This window comes from Acromyrmex echinatior, chromosome 1, assembly GCF_024713525.1.
Source record: "Acromyrmex echinatior isolate Ae372 chromosome 1, ASM2471352v2, whole genome shotgun sequence".
Taxonomy (NCBI): domain Eukaryota; kingdom Metazoa; phylum Arthropoda; class Insecta; order Hymenoptera; family Formicidae; genus Acromyrmex; species Acromyrmex echinatior.
This window is the reverse complement of record NC_141852.1, coordinates 18,740,661-18,762,994: the sequence shown is the minus strand read 5'-3', so window position 1 is coordinate 18,762,994 and position 22,334 is coordinate 18,740,661. Positions and strand designations below refer to the sequence as shown.

Genomic DNA, 22,334 nt, shown 5'->3' with positions numbered 1-22,334 from the left:
TTGAGACTGCTAATATTTCAAGATTATTAAAGATTAAGATTTATGTATGTCAATAACTCTATCAAATTTTTTTAATTTTTAATACATACGTCATTTTTGTAAACTTTTTATTAAAAACAATACTGTATAAAGATTCTATATAAGAAATTAGATTTTATTGTTTTTAATAAAAAGTTTAATAATACTTCATACGTTCATATATTTTGTGAAATATATTACATATTCCAGATTTAATTGCATCTTTTTGCGAATGTAAAATTTGTTTATTGCATATAGTAATTAATTATATTTTGTAAAAATCTAAACTTTTTTATTGCATCTCTTTTATAACAAACAATATCTACTTTTGATAGTATAATAAGAATATTAAGTTTATAATTTAATAAAGCATTTTTCAATGTAAATATGACAGAGCATTATTAATATTTAAATAAAAGCTTCAGTCAAAGTTTCTCTTTTACGTTCGGTTAATAGTTATATAAAGAGGTATTCCCTTTTTTCTAATTTTGACCACGAGAATAAAAATTGTTTGAAAACTCATACAAAATGTAGAGTGATTCTCTTCCTATCACATTATCCATAAAATTTGAAATGTCTATGTTTCGTAATCATAAAATGTCTCATAATAATTTATGTTTTCGTAGTATAACTTCTTTATTACACTACACAAAATACATCTGCACGATTAAAAAAACTGTCGCCTAATTCTATTTTTTTGTCAATATTAAAATATTATTGAATATTTGTTGTGCTTCTAACTTATTTTATTTTTTTACAAGATACATAAAAAAATCCAGATTAATTATGTAGAAAATACTTAATAAAAATAATATGAACATTAATTTAGGTGTGGATATTAATTTGGGATCAATTAAACATACCATTTATGTTTAATGTACAGATTGAGAGTTTATTCTCGGTTTAACATGTATGCGTACGTCTATCGTATAATTAATTATATAATAGTATCACGTATTTACAGTAGATTTTGTGCGCCAGTGCCAAAAGACATAATGTGATGTTTATCTCTTCAAAATTACAATGAGAAAAAATGTTAAATCGCTTCATCAGCTCTATCGATTTTATTCAGTTTGTATGTACATTGTGAAACTAATTTTTCATGCCTTTGTGGCATAACTTTTTAATTACACTACACATAATACATCTACACGATTTGAAAGACAGTTATAAAAATATATGTTAGACAAACGGTAGAAGAGAACTGACTGTAACTAGAAGTAACATCTGTGATTGTGTTACAAAGTGCAATATCATTTTTCATTGTTTTATATTTCTCTCAGATATCGATAATTTTATATTTCATCACGTTTCTCGTTTAGCATATGACTATATTCAGTGATAGATAGTCTGAAAATAGCGCAATGTTCATTTTAAGAATGTCCATATTTATAAACCTATTTTTTACTGATAACAAAATAGTTAATTTTTATTTTTTAATAGATCGCAGTTGGACGATTCCATATTATAACACGCAGTAATTTATTTATTAAAATTATTCTAAAAGTTTTATTTCAAAAGTTATTTTGTTATTTTAGTAGACACAAAACAAATTTCATTATTTTCTAAAAATATTAAAATTTTAAAAGACAACAGAATTCCAGAAGACAAATTCATGTATGTTCATCAATTATTCAAAATTAATATTTTACATCTGTAAAACATTAATTTTCTTAATCTTTGACAATGGCTTATAAAAGTGATAAAATTTAGGAAAATATTTAAGGATCATAACGAGCAGATATTCCAGTTGCGCCTAGTGCTGCCTGCGCAGAATGTCTGGTTCTATCTCGTAAAGTATTTGGCGTATCTTTGGTATATCTGGATGACATTCGTGCGAACTCATGCGATATCTCATCCATTGGATGTTTTTCTTCTAACGTTTCGTACAATGGTATATTAGTATTCCTGGGACGTCGTGATTTCATTGAATATAAAGCTGAGGGTGGAATTTCACAAGGCTCTATATTTCCTTCAAAATGATGTTTCGGCTTACAATGGCTGCACCAAGATTGATCGAGTATCTCCGCGTCATCGCCTGAAAATAGTAAGAAAATTAAAGAATAAATATAAACATTGATATTTATACAAAAACTTAATGATGAATTCAAGTTAATGAATATAAAACTAAATTTAAAAATTAATTAAAGAAGGTAATGCTTGTAATGATAAATAGTCAAAGTTATTATTAATATTACTGTACTTTTATAAATGTTGCTAGCTTACCAAAACGAGTTTTTGTCGAGAAGTGAGGATTAATCTGGAATCTACAATTGTTCCTTCTCGAAGTTGATGATTTCTTGGTTGAGATAGTACCGCAACGACTACACTTTCTCCTATCAGCAAGTTCTGCCTCCGTAAATGATTTTATTTCTGGTCTTGTCCGTGCTCGGTGACTCGGTTGAGTTAGCGAGGCCATTGTGTCATATCGATCTGTTGAACTCCTTTGCGGAATCCAATTTTGATAGCCCATAGATAATCTTCGAGGAGAATTTTTCACTGCTTGAGCCGTATACAGATCTTCCTCCGACAACGTTTCATGGATATCGTGCTCATGTGCGTTATGGTACCTAATCATACAGGCACCTCGCAGAAATTTGACGTATCGATGATAGAATATGTATGATTAAAGAGAATATCAAACCAAAAGCATAATACAGATAATTTATCATTAAGCTGTTTAATTACAATGTATCCTGTTTAACGTGCATTTATGTCTCTAATTTCTAGCGATTCATGTTACTTTGTCGTGCACAATCCATTTAGTTCTTCATTAGCTTTGAATGGACTGTCCACGCAATAGTGCGATTAAACTAGCATAAATTGAGGAATAATTGGAATTAACTAAATTAGATGAAGCAAGTGTAGTAAAATATATGTTTATAAGTTTTTGATCTTAATAAATAGATAATAAGAAATTATATTTTCTCCAATTGTACAAACATTAAACTCATCGGTTATTAAAAAAAAAAATTAAATAAAACAACTTTTCGTGTTTAAGAATTTATATTACAAACCTTGGTAAATGATAAGTTGGATACAGTTTTGGTGCTTGTTGAGAATAACGAATTCTATGTGGATCTTGCTGGTTAATCATTTGCATTCGCTGTGCTCGCAACAGTGCATCTTTCTTAACTGCATTGCGTTGTATAGTTTGTGTTTCGGCAGGTACATCAGATTCTTCATCTATTTCATCGTCTGCTTCCTGCTCATATTCCTTATTGATGGACTCGTCGATTCTTTTGACATTTCGAAGAGATCGATTATTCTCCGCTGTAGGAACATTTTATTTCAAGAAATTAAATGCAGTCTCAATAATTATGTTGCTTTTCATCATTTTAAACATATAATTATTTTATAAATAAATATAGCTTATTTATTATAGAAAAAATTTTTTTTTTCCCAATATTATTTCTCAATATTATTATTAATCTCTTTTGTGTTTTTAATCTCTTTATTTATTAATCTCTTTTGTGTTTTTTTCCATCTTTTGTTTGTTTATAAATATAATAATAATTAAAATTGCTTAGCTCTTTTATATTCTTCGAAAGATATATTTGAACCATATATAGATTTATTAATATTTTCTTACTAATAATTTTTTTAAACGTAATAAAGTTTTATGTAAAAAAAAAGATAAATTAAATAACATTCACATTTTATACCTTCCTCTTCAGCGTCTTCTTCTAAATTATCTTCCGTAAAATTTCCTAGTTCGTCATCGATATATTCTGTATTATTCTCATCTTCTTGTTGTGTCTTATATCGATCTTTATTTATAACATCAACATTATCAATACGATCTTTATTTCTAGCAGATTTTGTAGTAATCTGTTGATATCGCTGTGGTACTTCCGCGTGAAGAGTAGAAGATTGTTTCGGATGTGTTGAGTATGGATAAGCGTTATGTTTTAAAGTCTTGTAAGAATTTGCGGAAGAATAATAATTCACCGATTCTGGCATAGGACTTTGTTGGCGTCTAAAAATCACAAAATTGTTTTTGACTCACTTTTATAAGATATTATCTATTTATGAAAGATATTGAATTTTTTCCCTGGTGTTATATACCAAAAAGAGTTAAAATTATACTTTTAATAAAGTTATGCATTTAAATTTAAAATTTAACATAAATTTAAGTAAAATTAAATCTTCGGATACTGTATGAGTTGTATTCGTTGCAAAAAATTTTAATTAAATATTTTCAATATATATGTAAAAGAGATTATATAGGACGTTTCTTTAAATTTTGTCATTTATTAAAAATTACCTGGTACTCTTATCAATGGTATCTTGATTGTGTGTTCTTTGTGCATATTTCCAATATACATCAGGTAGAACTCTACCATCAATGGCTTGATTAGCAGACCATGTAGACGTATGTGGTGAAATGTATTTTTTAGATCTTCCAATTTGCTCCATTCTCGTCAGAAAGCTTGTATAGATATTTAAACTTTGTCAAAAATGAACCTTTACATTTGTAATTTCTTAATTCTCAAACATTATATTCCACTTTCTTCAAATTTTGTTCCTCATTGTTTATTCTATTTCTATTTTCTATTTTCACTGTTTGCTTTTGACACAATTCTTTATTATTATTTTAATTATTCTGTTTGTTCAAATTTTGCTCAAGTAATTTGCACTTCTAATCATAGCAATTTGCTGATCACAAATATTTTTACAATTTTTTAAGAACACGATAAATCTCGTATTTATCGCGTGTAATATAATATGACGCATCGGTTTATTTTGGCAATTTTATAAGCTAAACTATGAAAGAAATGCTTTAAGAAATAGGAAACTCACTTTAGCACAATCTATAATATTAATATTTTTTTTGTGATACACAGTTCTCTTCGTCACAATTTGTAATACAATTTCTTCAAAGAACATTTGAATTTTATGATGCAATATTAAGAGCTGACAAGATGATTAGCACAGAGATGAGAGTGACGAAAGAAAGATGCGACGTGGATATTTTACAAGAAGTTATATAAAATTATATTTCTTCAGGAGATTGCACGTTCGAAATTTCATCTGCAACTACATCCGCGTAGAATAACTTCTCAGCTTCCTAGGATAACGAAATGAAAAGGATAGAGCGGCGTAGTTAAAGAAGGAACAAGGTAACAGTCACGATCTAGGAACGCATAGATCGTGATTTTCTGTTTCACCATTTGTCAGTTTCGTTGCTATCTTCGTGTTCCAACGAAGAGTTCAACGTGCGCTGGAATTCATGCACTCTTTGACTCTGTTGCTCGTGATGCAACTTTCGCCACTTAATACGACGATTTTGGAACCAGACTTTAACTTGGGCCTCGGTCAGTCGAAGTGCGTGTGCCAAGTATAATCTTTCTGGGCCCACCATATATTGTTGACGTGCAAATTCACCTTCCAGTCGTTCCAATTGTTCTGCCGTGAAAATTGTTCGCACCCTCTTCACTTTGCCTCCTCCACCAGAACTAGAACTCGAACTACTGTTCTTTGTTGAGCTTTCCTGACCTGAGAAAATAGCAAGAAAAACATGTAAAATAACAATAAGTAATATTTAATTACATCCTCTGCAACAAAAGTTAAACAATAATAAAACTAATAAAACCTATATTAAAATACAATATATGCATTTTAATATAATCTTACATTACTCTGATCTTTTTTAACGTAATTATTCGCATGCTATGTTTCTATACCCCAATATCTCAATTTTTGTTGTTCTGTTTAATGATTTACAATTAAGTAAAGATGGATAATATTTATACACCTTTTAAATAAAAACATGCAAAAATTGTTTTTAAAATTGTGAAAAACAATTTGTGCTAAATATAATAACGTAAACAGCATTTATACATTTAATAAATTTATAAACCTGAGGTGTCCTAGGTACCCTATGTGAATCATAAAAGAGTATGTAATAAGGTTAAGTTGCACACGTGCATTTAAGTGTAATCCATCAATAAATTCCTGAAGATATATTAGTAGATATATATCTAGAAGATTTTACAAAAAAAATATTATACCTGTATTTAAAATTAAGAAATTTTGAATACTATTGCTTTTTCTTTTCGACGTTGAAAATTTAGAAATTTGACACATTCATTCTAATAGAAACTAAAATTTATCTGAAGTTAGTTATGTGCTTTCGATTATCATACTGTACACATAATAGCATTTCAATTGTTTCTTATTCAATTGAGAGTGCATTCCATTTCACATATGATGTGCATAATGCATCATTTATCCTTTTAATATTTGATCAATAACAAGAATAAATGATGCATCATGTGTGAAACAGAACATAGCCTAAATAATACATTTATTACACATAGTAGTCTGTTAAAATATTAAATGTATTTCTTGTATTTAGAATAAAATATTATTGTTTCCTTACAAGTTTCAATTCTTTTGAATATTTTTGTTTTAAAATAATTTTGCTTTGACTTTAAATTATAATCCCTACCTTAATTGCGATTCTAATTTTAATAAATAAAGCTTTTAATTTTATGTAAAAATAACACTAATATTTAATATTTATTTACATATAATAGTAAATTTAAATGTTTAATTTTGTTAAAATATTTTAAATACTTTTTTCTTACTTATTTACCTTATAATGTAAAATATTTTTATTGTATAGTAACTAATAAACATTATGACAAATAAGTCCTATAAGAATTTAGTGTGCATTATAAGAATTAATTGAACAATTTTAAAAATATGCTACTTCAACATTGTATAAAAAGAAATTATTCAGTAATTAATTGTAATTCAAATAATATTTCTATGTATCTCTCGTCTTTGATTTAATTAGGCTGTATAAACAAAAAAGGTATAATTAATAACAGTCAAAATTAACACACACCCTGGTAGGTCAAAATGACATCATTTGACGTCCAAAATGACATTTTTGACGTCAAAATGATAACAAAATGACGTAGCTTACTACCTGAGCATATAATAAATTAGAAAAAATGTAATAAATACCCTGATGTTTTCTATATTGTTGCTGTTGATTTCGTTTTTCTCGCTGATTGTTCCTTAAGCCCAAGATCGCGTCGATAGTGAAGGACTTCGCTTGTTGTTGCTGCTGTTGTTGTGAATGTTGCATGTGCGTAATTGAATGCGAATGCGGCACTTGCGTTGACAAATTTTGCGCGGATAGTTCTGTACCAAGTAGATGCGAGCGTCTCATACGCTCTAAAGCTATTGCTTCCAGATCGGGATTCCTCGGCTGTACTTGCAAGTTCCTAAATTCCTTGTGATCTAACATGCTCGAATTTTCTAGTAAACCAGCACCACCACGCAATCTCTCAAGGGCCAAACTGCTAATATGAGTATCCCTCATTCTATCTAGGGAAAAATTGAACTCTTTCATGCGATCGAGATTATAATTCTTGAGCAGGCCGAAGTCCTTTATTTCCTTTTCTACCACAAAGTTAAGATCCTTGCTATACCTATCTAAGGAAGATAACGACGCATGAGGACTCCTTTGCTTCGTCTCGCGCAAATTAAATAGCACGTTTTTAGCGCTGGAATTTTTTGATCTGCAAAGCGTTGCGGTGTCAGTCGATTCCTCATTCTCGTTCAATCTCTCCAACGGATAATTAATTTCAGTCAAATTATTGGCGGAGTAACCGAAATCTTTGGCTTTATTCAATGTCATAGTCAAATTTCTGTTCGGATTTTCACATGGAAATTCATTGAATCGGAGAGACGTCCTATCGCCACCTTCAAGACTAAGATGAAAATCTTTTGGTTCCGTCGATGCATCTTCTTTGGTTTTATCAATAGACAGATTCAGCTCTTTGATGCGCTCATAACTTTGAAAAGCTCTTAATTGAGATTCCGAATGGCTGCTGTCACTTATGCAATCCGATAGGTCTTCCGCCGTTAGTCTACCCGACGGATCACTCGTCTCCATTTTGAAATGTTTTTTTGAAACTGTTATTTTACTTTAATATTTTCTTGATATGGATAATATATTCCAATCATATATCCACGGTTAGAATTAAATGTTTATTAATATTTTTCGTTACATAACACAGATGTTAATTTGACTTCAAAGAATACAATTAAATTCGATAACAAATCACACAAAAAAAATTCAAGTTTTTTAAAAATGTTATATTATTTGCATAAAAATAAACATTTCACAAATTCTTTCTGCAGAAATGGCGATCGACTAAATATATCCAATTAATTTTTCTTCTTCCATGATCATCAATTGTTCACTGTCAGAGTTATAATCAGAAATATTAATTTATCACGTATTTTATATTAAACAAATTGTACCATTTTTTAATCACATTAACTTGCCATTTATAAATCTTAAACACACAATGTCAAAATCGAAAGTCATTAGATTATCATCACAGCAATGTTTATTATCGATTAATTATTATCCTATCATAAACAACAAATTCGCGCACTGTCACAATTTTTGCATGAATAACTGTAAGTTGCTCAGATTGTCAAATGGTGAATAAATTGATGAATAAATACGAACGAAACGGAAATAAAAGCAAGAAAGTGGCAAAAGCACGAGAAGAAACAGTAGCAGTATCGGAAGACCGAACTACGAAAGCGCCTTCGACGAAGTATGATCGGACCGCGTTGGCGCTCTGCAGCATCCAAGGATAATGATGTCAAGCACGAGGATCACCGCTATCGGATAGGGTTGGCCAACGGGACCAAGGATATCCAGCTAATGATCCCGTACGTGACGAGGAGGGTATTCACCCGCCGCCTCGTAACCCTCCTTGCCCGCCCGCCATCCCTAACAATCAGTCGACCGTTATGTTTCACCTCCGCAACCCCCAAATGGACCGCAGGATACCCCCTCGTACGGTCAATATTTTTTCATTCGACGAGAGAAGGCCGGGGCGCACGTCGTCGCCGAATCCTGGTTGGCCGGATTCTGCCATCACTCCGTGTCCAGGACACGCCTACCGCGAACATCGTGGGGGTTATTTGCGGGGAGTCTGTTACTTTTTTCTACCCTCTATCTCGAGCTATCCAGCCAGCATCCACCTCCGTCGACTCACAACCCGTTCTTCCTCATCGTCGTTCTGCGAAAACCTCCCCCGTCCCACTTAGCAGGCACCCATTAATAAGCTTTCGCCTAGACCAACTAGCTTACTTGAAGATGCTGATACCGACACCAGGCTTCTCAGAAAGCGTATCTGTGGAGACGAAGATGAGCGCGTGCGTGAACGTAGTTAGCGCCTTGCTTCGACTGCTCGACATCAGCGATGTCATCCGCGTCCAAGACCTTCTAGTAATTAGGTCCTAATGATGATGAGGTAGTTTAATTTTGTTCGGATGATCTTTCTTATCTCGTCTTGGATTGAGATAGTCTTTAACATCGAAGAGTTCACTCGCTATGGATTATTGGGAGGAATTTCGCGCAATTTATCTTACGAAATTTCGCGCTGACTCGGGGAATTCTTGAGCTAATTACACAAAGATGGTAATATTATAATGAACATAAATTAATTATAGAAAACTGTTACCAAAAGAAGAAATTTAGAATATTGACATATTTTTTGAAATATTTATAGGCAGAATTTTTGCACGTAAGATATATTACATGTATCACACGTAATAAAAATAAATCTTTATTTCCGTAATTTATTTTTATTTATTATAAATATAATTGGTAAAAATTATGTTTAAAAATATATTGTTATGAGAAACGTATACTTTTCTTCTTATAGAAAAAAAGAATCGAATTCTAAAATATTAATGTAAAATAAAAAATATAATTTTCAAACATTAACAAAAAGAAAAAAAAATTGCTAACTATAATGTATGTATATGTATATTTATCTACAGTTTTTATATAACTAAATTAAGATTAAAACGGTGACCATCATTATTAATATATTCTAAAGATGTCGAGGTAAATAAGTCCTCCTTAATTGCTTCATGCCAATCTGAAACTTCATCCACAATCCCCTCATTAGACGTTGACGGGTACGCGGGAATTTCAGTACCTTGGAAAACCTCTAAGGAGGTTACACTTGAGGGCAAGAGCTTAATTATGTCGAGGTTTTACATCATATCGACTTCATGCACGCCCAGCCTTATCTTTTTGTTGATGACAACAAATATCATCTTAATAATACACGGTGCTTTAAAATTAAAGAGAAGAACTGATTTAAAAAATGTTATGTTAATTATATTTTTTCTTGCAATTCCCCCCCCCCCCTCCCCTGTTAATGTTACTAATGTATGTAATATAAGAGAGTAAAATATTTGGATATTTCGTTTGGATAGTTACGCAATTTTTTTAACATGTATTTTTGTACGTAAAAACTATTTCATGCGTATAAAAAATGTTGTACTTACAATATCTAAATATAATGCGTATTATTAATAAATTCACGTATTACAACTGCCATAATGTACGCATACGCGTGAATAACACCTCTAATAAAAGTTTTACGCTCGAAAAGCCATTATGAAGTTAAGATTGAGCTATAAATTTCAAATTTACACGCAACTTTTAAGCTATTCTCTATTTTACAAACAATTTATAATTGCATCGTATATTTCTTATTACTTAAACTTTGCTATAAATTGCTTTACTATAAGGGATACTCATTGTAACACCGATAATCTAATTCTTTTAAATCTAAATTTTATTTATCAAATAAAGAATCTAAATCTTCTGTAAATTGTTATAATATCATGAAAAATATGTATTTTTATATTTGTGTATTTTAAGCTAAATTAAATGAATTATAAAGAGAAAGATTTTTTTAATTATTTTACTAAAATGTAAATAAATATATATCAAATTTATATAAATATTTTTACACATACAAAAAAAAACCACATGCATAAAAAAATTTATTGTTTAGTTACAATTTATTCATATTTTACGTAGTAAAACTAATTGTTTCATGTAGTAATTTCTTTTAAAAAATAAAAATTACACGTAAAATTTTATAATTTTAGAAAAGAAAGAACCTGTACATCGTTAAGTTAATTTCTTCGCTGTCTTATTTTCACAATGCATGCTGGTCTGATAATTATCAGTTTTTAGATAGTGTATGTATATGTATGTGTGTTTGTGTGTGTATGTGTGTGAGAGAAGACAGAAACAGGGTGAAATTGGCGACAAATGAATAAATTAAATGGTAGCTCGTACCGTAGTGGGGGTCCAAAAGAATTTCTATTGAAGCTCGATACCCACCCTCTTGATCGCCGCCCAAATGACTTGCGACTCACCCTTATTACGGCCTGAAATTTATCACGGAAATTTCGTGGAGTATTTTACCCGGATAATTGCTCCGCTTTATAAGAGCCACCCTTACGAGCCAATATTATAAGACAAAGAGGATCAGGCAAGCACTTCTATTCACTTTACAAAATTAGTTCGATATGCAGACAGATTAAACAAATCTTTGATAAAACAAATTTAACCAACAAAATCCTTTTAATTCTTTATTTTACAACATAGATTCTATTAAAGTATTTTTAACAAATATATATTTTTTATGCAAATTATGAGTTGATAAGAAGATTTACAAATAAAAAAAAAATTATCCATTTATTTATATTATATGATAGATAAGGTGATTGATTCAGAAATATTAGAATTAAATATTAGAAATATTAGAATTAAAATCAAGAAGTCCAATTAAGTACAGTTGATATTGTATGAGCAATCATACAAATCCAACGGATTTTACATTTCATTAGTGATTTCGAAAATTACACTGTACATCCTTGAATGTCATTATTCTAGTCATGACTAAATTTGACTGTCGCATCCATGAATCCATTAAGTTAACGTTGTTTGCATCAATCATTGATCGGTAAATCTGTCAACTGCGAAAACTAACCGAATTCACAATACCTGCTGATCGCGGCATGGAGAGGATCATTAACTAACTAAATATCAATTTCGATGGTAAATAGTAGTTGCGCTATCTATTGTTCTCAAATTGAATTCGTATCAAGAATGATCTACAACCGTGCAATCGCTGCCGCACAGGCGTGGACGCACGTATAAAATTCACGAGCGCATAATGCCATACGCATCCCCCTTCCATCCTTCCACCCTGAACAGCCCAGGAACGTAGGTATTGCGATCGACACATACAAAGCAGTCTCTCCCTTCCTGGACTCTACAGCATTCTGTTGCCTTACAACCAGCTACTATCCTCCCTGGTCCCTCTTCACCGCCTTGGTTACCCTTGCCGCCTCCTCCTCCGCCACCTCCTCCTCATCTTCCTCCTCTGGCTTTCATTCCACATGCGATATTAAAGCCAAGGCAATTAGCGGTGGGGGTTGTTGCGAGGGACGGCGAGGGAGTGCGACAGTTTCAGCCGGGTTTCGTAGTCATCCGCCTGGTGGGGCTGTCTCGGATATGATTGGCTGTCAGCAGGGGTTAATCCCTGGGCCCGGCCACACCCCGGCATGTCTCAATCCACCTCCATGAATCCGACCGACCGAGCTTTCCGCCCGGAATCCACTGAAAACGAGGGTGAAAACGCGAGCGGCAAGGATATACCGGATGTTTCCGGAGCGCGGGATGGGTCGAGCTCCTTAAGCATGAAGGAGATAATTTCGGACAGATGATAGCGTCATCGAGCAAGAAAGACGGTAAGCGTGTGCTCGTTTTTAATGATGTAGTAGTTAACGTTTCATTACGCGGATGAAAATTATGCGCTGGTTTACGAAGAACTGCGTGAGAGGACAATGAGAGAATTGTCCGTTCTAAAAATATTTAAAAATAGATCAATAATGAGGTATCTAAAAATTATTTGAATAACTAATTATTATAATTCTCACATATAATGCGTTTTATGTATCTAAATACAAAATATGAAAAGTTTATATATTCTTAAAAATGAAATTCTAATTAAAATAATATAGCTAATGATTATCTTGCCTCTCCAAATAAATCTATGATTTTCTCAACAATAAAAAATTATTTTAAAAACATAAGAAAATTTTTTAAAATTTGCAATAACTTAATATTTATATACTTCAAATTATCGGTAACTATAGTTCGCATATCATACAAAAGAACAAATTAATTAATGAGTTAAATAGTCAATATATATGTGGTATAATTCTTAATCTCAAATAATCCTCCGTTTCGATTACTGTTATTATTACTAATTATTGTTGTAGCTGTTTTTATGATATAACTCACAAAATTGCATAACGAAATTGTAGCATTAGATAGGAGAAAATAAAGCAAAGTTTTAAACTTTTATCAAGTAAAAAGATTGTAATAAAAATTTTACCAGGTAAAATAAAAAAAAAAAAATCTAGAAAGTATAAAACTTGATATAAGAAGATGTAGCAGTACTGCAAATTATAAATGAAAACTTTTTTTGTGAAATTAAATACTTTATTTAATTAATTATCGTATTATCATGTATTATTAACATGCGTATATATCAAATAAAATTATCTGTTACGTTATAATAATACTATTTTTATTGGTTAATTATTTTTAACACACATACAAAATATATTATAAAATTTTTAAGAAAAACATAAAAAACATTACATAATATATTTTAATGTACAGTGTACTAAGTGATTTTATCAAAAAGTATTTATGTTTCTAAATTGTCCATAACTGATGATTACTACGTTTTTTGTTACGTTCGAGATCAGCGATTAACTTCTGTATACTAACGCGCACCACACGAGTAATTATCGTTCTACACAGTTGCGGACTTTATATTTCTGCATAAGCTCAATGCTTTACGTTGTCAGTATCCATACATTTGCGTGACGGGTAAGATCAATTTTCTGACATTCGTTTCATTTGTGTTTCTCTATTGACAGTGCGGAATACTGCAAAAGATTGTAGTGGAAAACGCTTAACTCCTTGTTCCGCGATCAGATATCATCGGTCAGATGCTTTCTTGGATTCCGTGGATACGTACCGAAAAGGACGAAGAACAAAATTATGTCAGAAGACGTCAAAATCCACCGACGAAATCGATCCGAGCATTACTAGTTCAGTCCAGCATCGAGTAAGTATCACCTTGAAGTTTTTTTAATATCATCTTCAAATATTAAGATACTATGTATAAATTCAATTATCAAAATAAAGTAAATTAAATTTTTTTAATAATTAAATAAAATCGTTTTTATTTATTGCTTGCTAGAAAAAATTTAATTCATAAACTAGTAGTACTGAATATTTAGATTGCTACATTATTGTATGTCATATGTGTGGGTTGACTTTTACGGAGTCAAATAAGGTTAATTAAATTTCTCCGTAACAGCGAGAACCTGTATTTAACTTGTCGTTCCATGAACATAATTAGTATTTATTTTTTTCCCGAAATACTCTTTGGCGTATTATATTATTTTAATGTCTTTGCACGACAATGCAAAGATAACATTACCATACTGAAGCTAAGACAATATTATCGTACATTATTATTGTGTTCCTTTTTATTAAATAAAATAAATTTTTATTAAATAAAATAAATAAAAAAAATTTGTAACAATATTTATTTATATCACTGAAAAAAGAAGTGTTTAATTTTAAGATATTAAAATGTTTTATTCTTATCTCCATTTTTAAACACTTAAAGATATTTTAGTTTTAAACTTTTTCAATAGACAATACGTGTTTGGACGCATAATGTTTCAAATCCAAACACGTAGTGTTTCGTCTAATGAAAAAGTTTAAAACTAAAACATCTTTAAGTGTTTAAAAAATAGAGACAAAAATAAAATATGTATTTTTTTAAGTGATATTATGTGCAATAATTTGTTTTCACAGATTTGATATTTAATAAAAAAGAATTATTATATTTATAACAAATATCAATTTGCAATAGTAAATATGATCTATTTAATTAAGCAAAATTAGTAAACAACTTCTTTGTTTATTATTATTATTATTATTATTATTATTATTATTATAATATTTATATAACATAAATATGTTTTAAAGTATGTATAAATAATTTAAAAACCGCACATGAAAAATAAGTTATAGATACGATATAAATAAGTACATGCATTATTTTATTTAAAAACCTAAAATAAAACAAAGTATTCTATTTGTAAAATACGTAGTATGTACTCACATATGTAAATGTTCTGATCTAATAATTGCATGGAATGTTGCCATGCAATTTATTCAAGTGACTAGTAATTATCTACCATACAATTCATGTATGAAAATAAAATATAATTGATCTTGTTATTTGCAAATAACAACGTAATAGGCTAATAATTAAATCAAATTAGCAGTATAATTGTCAAATTATTGAATTTATTGCACAGATTATTCTGTAATCTTTACATTTAAGAAGTAATATACGAGTTTAAGAAGTAATATACGTTTTATATAAATATAAAAAGCTAAAAATTAAATATGAAATTACGGATTAAAAGTTAAAATAAGATGTAGAAAGTATTTATCATATTTTATCATATCTGTTTATTTTAATGTCTGTATTGACATGCTCATAGTCGTGCGTATGTGATATAAATATCACTAAACCGGAAATTATAATATCATTAACCTTGGGAACTCCCTTCATCTTACGCATATTTCACGGAAATCCCTAGATTTATTTTCAATCTCGCAGATGCATATGTAACATGAAATTAGAAACAACTCTGAGAAAGATATAAACATTATTAATTTTAATAGAATAATTCAACAGTAATATTAATTATTAAATATAATATAATTGCAGCATTGAAATTATATTTAATTCAATTTTTTAACTCAATAAAAAACGAGTATTATTTATTAATTAACTGATAATACACATTATATAAAAAAAAATTTACAGAACATCCTTGTACAAGTTCTGAAAACTCATAATTTAAAGAACCTAATAAAGATTTCTCAATATTTTTCTACATTAAAAATTGCAGAATTTAAAATGACTTATACAATATTTTTACCTCTTGAGGAATATCGATCCATCATTTAGTTTTATCTGACATTTGACTGTTTAATGAAATACAGTATAGTACTAATGGAAGCAAATATTCCGTAGGAAATAATAAAAAAATATGAAAAATTAAATAGACACCCTAGTTTCACATTTATTTTAATATATTTTAAATAAATACATTTGAAACATTAAAATAATTTTTCTAACCTTCAAAAATTTGTACCTTAAGAGAATAACATATGTAATATTTTAATAATATATAATAAATATATTATAGTTATAAGATTTTATAATTAAGTACTTTTTTAAGTAGATATAAAAATGTTTAATATGTAAAAAATAATTTTGCAAAATAAATCGAGTAAAAATATATGCAAAATATAACGCAAGAAATATAACAAATATATTTTTTATTATTCTACATTAACAAAGAAAAAAAGAGTAAGTAAACGCGTACACCCCTTCTCTTCGCATATGCGTGCACAATCAGTTGGGATCCCTAGTGAACGTGAATACTTGAGACCATAGAGACTGTTCAGTGCCACTTTTTCCTTCACAGGGGTCGCGTACTAAATGAACGACGTTAGCCCAGGACTTTCTAGTTAATAAATCGCAATCATATCGCGTATTTGCAAATTATTGTAAAGTAATGTTGATAATACTAAGATAAAATCTATTACATAATCAAGTAGTATATGTATGTGCAAATATGTGTAGTTCATGATTTTATAAGAATTTGTGCTTCAAGAGAAATTCATAATTTGAAGATTTACAAGAATAAATTCAAAATAATTCACAAATACAGCCATGCTGAGCAATCTTGTAAAATTCAAATTTTATTGCAAGAAACAAAATTGCAAAAAAGATAACAAAACACATATTGAAGAGATAAAAATATCATCTGCAATCTGTGAAAAAGAGTATTCAATCAACAGAAATTTATCCATTATAACCGATAAACATCTTGAATCGGATGTCACGGATAATGTTTGTTTGCGGCACAAGGAGCACATTGATGCTACAACATCGTATTCTTCCAGTATGAATTCACAGAACTCGACTGTTCTGATAGCATGTGAAGAACCTATTATATCAAATGAGACAAATTGGGAATTCGTAGGCAATGAAGATATCACTGAAAGTATACAAAATAATAGTACTAAAAAAAGATATTGTAGTCCCAAATGTAGTAGCGCTTGGTTTCTAAAAATTCGTCGCGAGATTGTGAAGAACTGCTGTAATAAAGTTTATCCTATGCTGTGTGTGACAAATGGGTGAGTGAAAAAGAAATTCTTTTTTTTTTCTTAAATAATAAAACTATCGATAATCTATTTTCTATATAAATTAATTATATAAACGCTTTAAAATTACATTATAATTTGGTAGTAAGTGAAATAAAATATGTATAATGATTACGACAAATCTCATGTCTTGCAAGAAAATAATTTAATAATCATATTGAGATAACAATTACAGAAATAATATAATCATTGTTATCTTAATATGACGCAAATAATTATTTTAACAGGTAATTTCAAAGAATTGTCATGATATTTGATTATAAAATCGCAAGATTTTGTCAATAAGATACAGGCGTTTCAAATTTATTCTGCGATTTTTTTTATCTCTTCAATATTTTGTTATCTTCTATGCAACTTTGTTTTTTACAATAAATTTGAAATGCATGTATTCTATCGATAAAATCTTGCGATTTTATCATATAAAAAAGAATTTAATCAACAAAAATTCATCAATTATGACCGATAAACATTTTGAATCGGACAACGCACAGCATTGATATCCATATTTTGCGAATATAGAGTTGTCGTATATAGATTACTATTATGATTCAAGGTAACGTTATACATGCTACACAAAGTGGTTTAGTAGATTTATTTTTAAATACACATACACGCGTACAATTATTATACATATACGATATTATCATATGTAATATAATAATACATATCATTACATGAAAATCTATTCATAATGCTGATTCGTTTCTGTTATCAATCATCAATACATCATCATTTCTAGAAATTTATTATTATTAGACTATATCTCAAGCGGAATTAATAGCGCAATATCCGTATGTAAAAGCAGTCTGTCTGTTCACATCTAAATGTGACGGATGTCCCGTTACGATAATGCACTTCTCACGGTCTTTTACGGAGACACTCAATAGTTTGCACGTGGCAAGGGAGTTTAAAGACCCTTAGAAGCGAACGGAAAACCTGGCAGAGGTTCGCTTCTCGCAGGGAAACATGCGTAGATGAGTCATACCAGTAAATAGTAGCTTGAAAGTAACAAGCATGCATGCATGAAAATAAACAGCATATAGCGGAAAAATATATGTATTGTGTGTTATTTTCTTTATCTCATGATTTTTATCATTTTTATCATTTATCATATGTATATATATATCTATCTATCTATTGTATTAACAACAAATAAATATAAATTTGTAATAATTTAATTTATTTTATATAATTACGTATCTCGCCGACGTGTTTACTTAGCGCGAGACATATCTCTTGAATAAATTCGTAAATATTATTTTTATATGGTTCATGTTAATATTGCGATTGTTAAGATGCAAATGATTTTAAATTATAGAATAATTTAGAAATCAAATTCCGATAATATTTTAATGACTTCACGTTAAATATAAAAGAGTTATAAATATTTTGTACATGTAATATTACTGAAAAAATCTTTTTTTTATTCATAACTGATCACCTCTCTATCATATCATTGCAAAAATCTATACACTACATTAAGCCAGCTAATCTTTTCAAGTCATTTTCATATTTAATTTAGCACCATTCCGTTAATTTTTAACAATCAGTATATGCATAAGTATCCAATATCATTAAGAAATATCATTATCACGTAAAACTAAATATTCATTACGTATATTACGTAGTCACGTACACCTTTTATTCAGCATTGCACGAGTGAGCGCTACGTGTGCCGCGTGCAGGCGTGCGCGACACTCTTGCGTAGCACGTGTATGTAGTGGATTTCCTGCACGCACCGAACCTGAACGTAGGAGGGTTCATGACTCTGTGATTCGATATGCCTTTTGTGCCTATTCTCTCGAAAACAATACTTTCAACCTGTGCGGATAAAAACACGAGGCTTTTAGTGGCATGATGCGTCGACAAAGTCGCTTCTCAGTTTTATTCGTGTTTTCATCAGCATGAATGTAAAGAAAAAAAATTGTAAGATATAATTTTACTAAACATTATCTATAAGCTAAAACTCGTTTAAAACTAAACAAATATGATCGAGAAATAATAAAATGCCAATTTTTTAAATATTAACTTCTAAAGTAATTAATTAATTTACAAATCATATGTTACACCACTTTTATCAAATCTTCATTTTTTTATTGTTAATTATTAATGGTTAATAAGTAAAGAAATAGAAAAAATTAAAATGTAGAAAGTAATCAAAAGAAATAAAGTCATTAAAACATGTGTATTTGCATGTTCGATTATAAATTCGTAACAGATTTAATCCATTCTCGATAATGGAAGACTTTGACGTAAACGCCAGCTACTTTTCCACAACCATGACCAAAAGACACAATGCCGTAAATTGTCCTTTTATTGGCCAATGCTCCTCCGGAGTCTCCAAAACAAGCATCTTTTCCTTGGGTTCCGTAACACAAATGATAGTCATCTTCGATGAATGTCGTGTATAAAGATGAAATATTAATACAGGTTTCATATGAAACGTGCTGAACGTAAACGCCCATTAGAGTTTTAGCACTCTCTTTCTATAAATTATTTTAATTAAATTGTATGCTTTTTTTATTCCTTTTAATTTCTAATAATAAATTAATAGAAAAAAATTTGAGACGTGTATCAAAAAGAGAATATAAATATAATATAAAAGGCATCAATAGCGTTTTTATTTAGTAAAAACATTCTATAGATATGTATATATGTTTGAAATCCCGCAGTTTCAAATTTTGTTGTTTCACTTATTAGTAATTTAAATATTTGATATTTTTGCAATTTATAAATAGGAAATACACAAATAAGCAATATAAAATATTTAAAAAAGCATTTTATAAATCTTTACAATTTAACTTACTTACTTTTTTATCATTTATGTATCCCCAACCACAGACTAACAGTTCAAATGGCAATTCATGGCTTGATCTTGGTAAATGAATTGGCCTGACTGTTTTCGAAAAATGAAATGGTGGTTTCACTTCGAAAAGTGCGATGTCGTGATAAAATAATCCCAAGATCCAAGAACGATATGTATCATTATATATGCGAATGTTTGTCACTCTATGTACAGATCCGCCTCTATCCATATGATTAGATCCGGCCCGTACATAATATTGCGACGGTACTGAGATTCTAGAAAGTATCAAAATAAAGCATTAAAATCATTAAAATTAAACTTACTATGCTTCATAAGTTTAATTAAATATTAACTTCAACAAGAATATGTTAAAAGAATTAATAATAACGAATCATGATGTGAAAATCTTATTACAAACAATGAAGAGCAGTAATAGCCCATGTTCTCGATAATATACTGGCGCTGCACAATATTCCATGTGAACTATGTAAAGACAGCTGCAAGTATTATTTTTAGAAAATATTAGCAAATGAATAAATTATATCTATGTATGTCGACCTACAGTTAAAAAATACTTAACCATAAAAGGTCTATATCTTATGTCAATTGATTGTCCTCCAATAATTTTTGGTTGCGCTGTATATGTTGCATTTCCATCTGTTTCTTTTAACAGAAAACCTAGAGTATACATATATAGGGAACATTGTGTAATAGAGATAGCTTGTATTAACTCTAATAGCACAATTATCAGCACAATATTGTCCAAATATTGATCAATATTGGCTAACGTTTAAATATACCAATATATTGCTAGGGAATGGAAATAGTGTCTATTTAATTATTACTATAATATTATACTATTATACATTGTTAAAAATGTCATGAAATGAAGAGAAATTTTTAATACTTTTACACAAATTAAATTCAATTTTATGAAAGTTACACTAAATTAAATTTAATATATGTGTAACTGAAAAGTATATTTGTGTACATATTCATAAAATTTAGTGTGCTTTTCATAAAATTTTACGAAGTTTAATATATTTTTTATTAAACTTTATGTAGACTTACATGAAGTTTAATGTATAAACGTTAAATTTAAGTTACTTGTAACTTCATTTTCATTACCAACATTATATGTAACAGAAGCAAATTAATTGTTTTTTAAACAGTGTATTATTTTATAACTTATATATACTTTTATACTTTTATACTATTATAACTAAAGGCATAAATATTTGTTTGTTTTATTGCTAACAGTACTGTATAAATAATTATTCGTACCGGCAAAATAAAGAACAATGACTGCTCCGCGCATTTTTGCTGACTGTGTCATCATACAATGAGATCTAGCATATGTAAAGTGTGACGATCTATTTCCTTCTGGTTGTAAATGTCAGACAAGATATATTTCGTGAACGTTTAACAGCAACAAACGATGATACTATCGCAATTACAGCATTACAATAGTACCAAGATTGAACATGATTTATGTAAGTGCCATAAGCAAAGTGATAATTTGAAATTTATCATACCTTGTCGCAACGAGTCAAATATTTATTAGCAATGAAATTATTGTAAAGATTCCTAGGCCGACATTCATAGTCACACATAATTCTTACATTTAAAAATATCTTAAGTACAATGTTAAGATGACATGACCAATCTAAGACGTTTTAAGATATTACTTAAGACAGTCTTGATGTAAGAACCGATTAAAATACCATAGTTTTTATTTTAAAAATATGAAAATTGCAATTGCGTTTAACGTGCAATATACACTACCACTCATTAATTTCAATACATCTTCAAATTTATTGATTTCTCTGTAAAAGATAAACATGATACGTGTATTTTTCACAGAAATGAATTCACCTGCTGTTATGAACATTTTCAGCACTCATATGCATGTATTTATACATTATTTACATAAAAATTTGTTAAAACTATAATTTTCGAAGAAACGGAATTAACAGTCGAATAATGTCTGACTAGACATAAACAAAATATGCACGCAAGATCACGAGGTGCTCGTAGTGATATCAAATACATGCTCAATGCAATTTTGAAATCGATTCGTCAACACATATATACAGTGACCGAACTCCTCTCTCTCTTTTGTAAAGCTATGTAAAATGATCTCGTAAATAGCTTTCAGGAAAGAGTGATTAATCGAAAAGCGATTTATAGTCAGAGAAAATGTTTATAACAGGTGGACTCATTCCTATACAAAACATATCACGTTATATATTACATTATCTTAACATTAATAAATCGCAAATTATTCATTGCTTCTCTCTCTTAAAGTAG

The 22,334-nt window shown here is 29.4% G+C and overlaps 4 protein-coding genes across 8 annotated transcripts in view; 1 reads left to right on the top strand and 3 right to left on the bottom strand.

Annotated features, from left to right (window-relative positions):
- Positions 1–883: 883 nt before the first annotated feature.
- LOC105154897 (hypothetical protein) lies at positions 884–4,437 on the bottom strand. The gene is made up of 5 exons (XM_011070689.2): positions 4,286–4,437; positions 3,684–3,997; positions 3,036–3,291; positions 2,245–2,588; positions 884–2,056 (listed from the first exon to the last, which is right to left on the bottom strand). Exons 1-5 carry the CDS (start codon positions 4,435–4,437, stop codon positions 1,740–1,742), a joined length of 1,383 nt encoding a protein of 460 aa, XP_011068991.1. The 3' UTR covers positions 884–1,739.
- A 748-nt stretch (positions 4,438–5,185) lies between these two features.
- Positions 5,186–10,011, bottom strand: LOC105154898 (Homeobox protein not2). The gene is made up of 2 exons (XM_011070690.2): positions 6,997–10,011; positions 5,186–5,517 (listed from the first exon to the last, which is right to left on the bottom strand). The coding sequence occupies exons 1-2, from the start codon at positions 7,931–7,933 to the stop codon at positions 5,186–5,188; spliced, it is 1,269 nt and encodes a 422-aa protein (XP_011068992.1). The 5' UTR covers positions 7,934–10,011.
- Positions 10,012–12,238: 2,227 nt separating this feature from the next.
- Positions 12,239–22,334, top strand: part of stac (C2 and C2B_Munc13-like domain-containing protein staccato) — a 36,591-nt gene continuing 26,495 nt past the window's right edge. Inside the window, exons 1-2 of one of the 5 annotated variants that reach the window (XM_087403862.1) lie at positions 12,239–12,627; positions 13,831–14,021. In XM_087403862.1, the coding sequence (XP_087259988.1) occupies positions 13,903–14,021 (119 nt within the window). In that variant the 5' untranslated portion in view covers positions 12,239–12,627; positions 13,831–13,902. Of the gene's footprint in view, positions 12,628–13,758; positions 14,022–16,438; positions 17,192–22,334 lie in introns of those variants that run through there. The other 4 variants (XM_087403907.1, XM_087403857.1, XM_087403847.1 and 1 more) reach the window with 4 other exon arrangements.
- On the bottom strand, positions 17,286–22,323 carry LOC105154951 (trypsin 3A1). Its single transcript, XM_087403927.1, has 5 exons — positions 21,309–22,323; positions 20,605–20,702; positions 20,439–20,521; positions 20,029–20,299; positions 17,286–19,704 (listed from the first exon to the last, which is right to left on the bottom strand). Exons 1-5 carry the CDS (start codon positions 21,361–21,363, stop codon positions 19,420–19,422), a joined length of 792 nt encoding a protein of 263 aa, XP_087260053.1. The 5' UTR covers positions 21,364–22,323; the 3' UTR covers positions 17,286–19,419.

Coding starts and splice junctions, on each gene's coding strand:
- LOC105154897 (XM_011070689.2), bottom strand. CDS start 4,437: ATGGAGCAAATTGGAAGATCTAAAAAATACATTTCACCACATACGTCT. Junction 3,998..4,285: donor ACCATTGATAAGAGTACCAG/GTAATTTTTAAT, acceptor TGTGATTTTTAG/ACGCCAACAAAGTCCTATGC. Junction 3,292..3,683: donor AGAAGACGCTGAAGAGGAAG/GTATAAAATGTG, acceptor ATGTTCCTACAG/CGGAGAATAATCGATCTCTT.
- LOC105154898 (XM_011070690.2), bottom strand. CDS start 7,933: ATGGAGACGAGTGATCCGTCGGGTAGACTAACGGCGGAAGACCTATCG. Junction 5,518..6,996: donor ACAATATAGAAAACATCAGG/GTATTTATTACA, acceptor CTATTTTCTCAG/GTCAGGAAAGCTCAACAAAG.
- LOC105154951 (XM_087403927.1), bottom strand. CDS start 21,363: ATGATGACACAGTCAGCAAAAATGCGCGGAGCAGTCATTGTTCTTTAT. Junction 20,522..20,604: donor TAAGATATAGACCTTTTATG/GTTAAGTATTTT, acceptor TAATACTTGCAG/CTGTCTTTACATAGTTCACA. Junction 19,705..20,028: donor GATACATAAATGATAAAAAA/GTAAGTAAGTTA, acceptor AATAATTTATAG/AAAGAGAGTGCTAAAACTCT.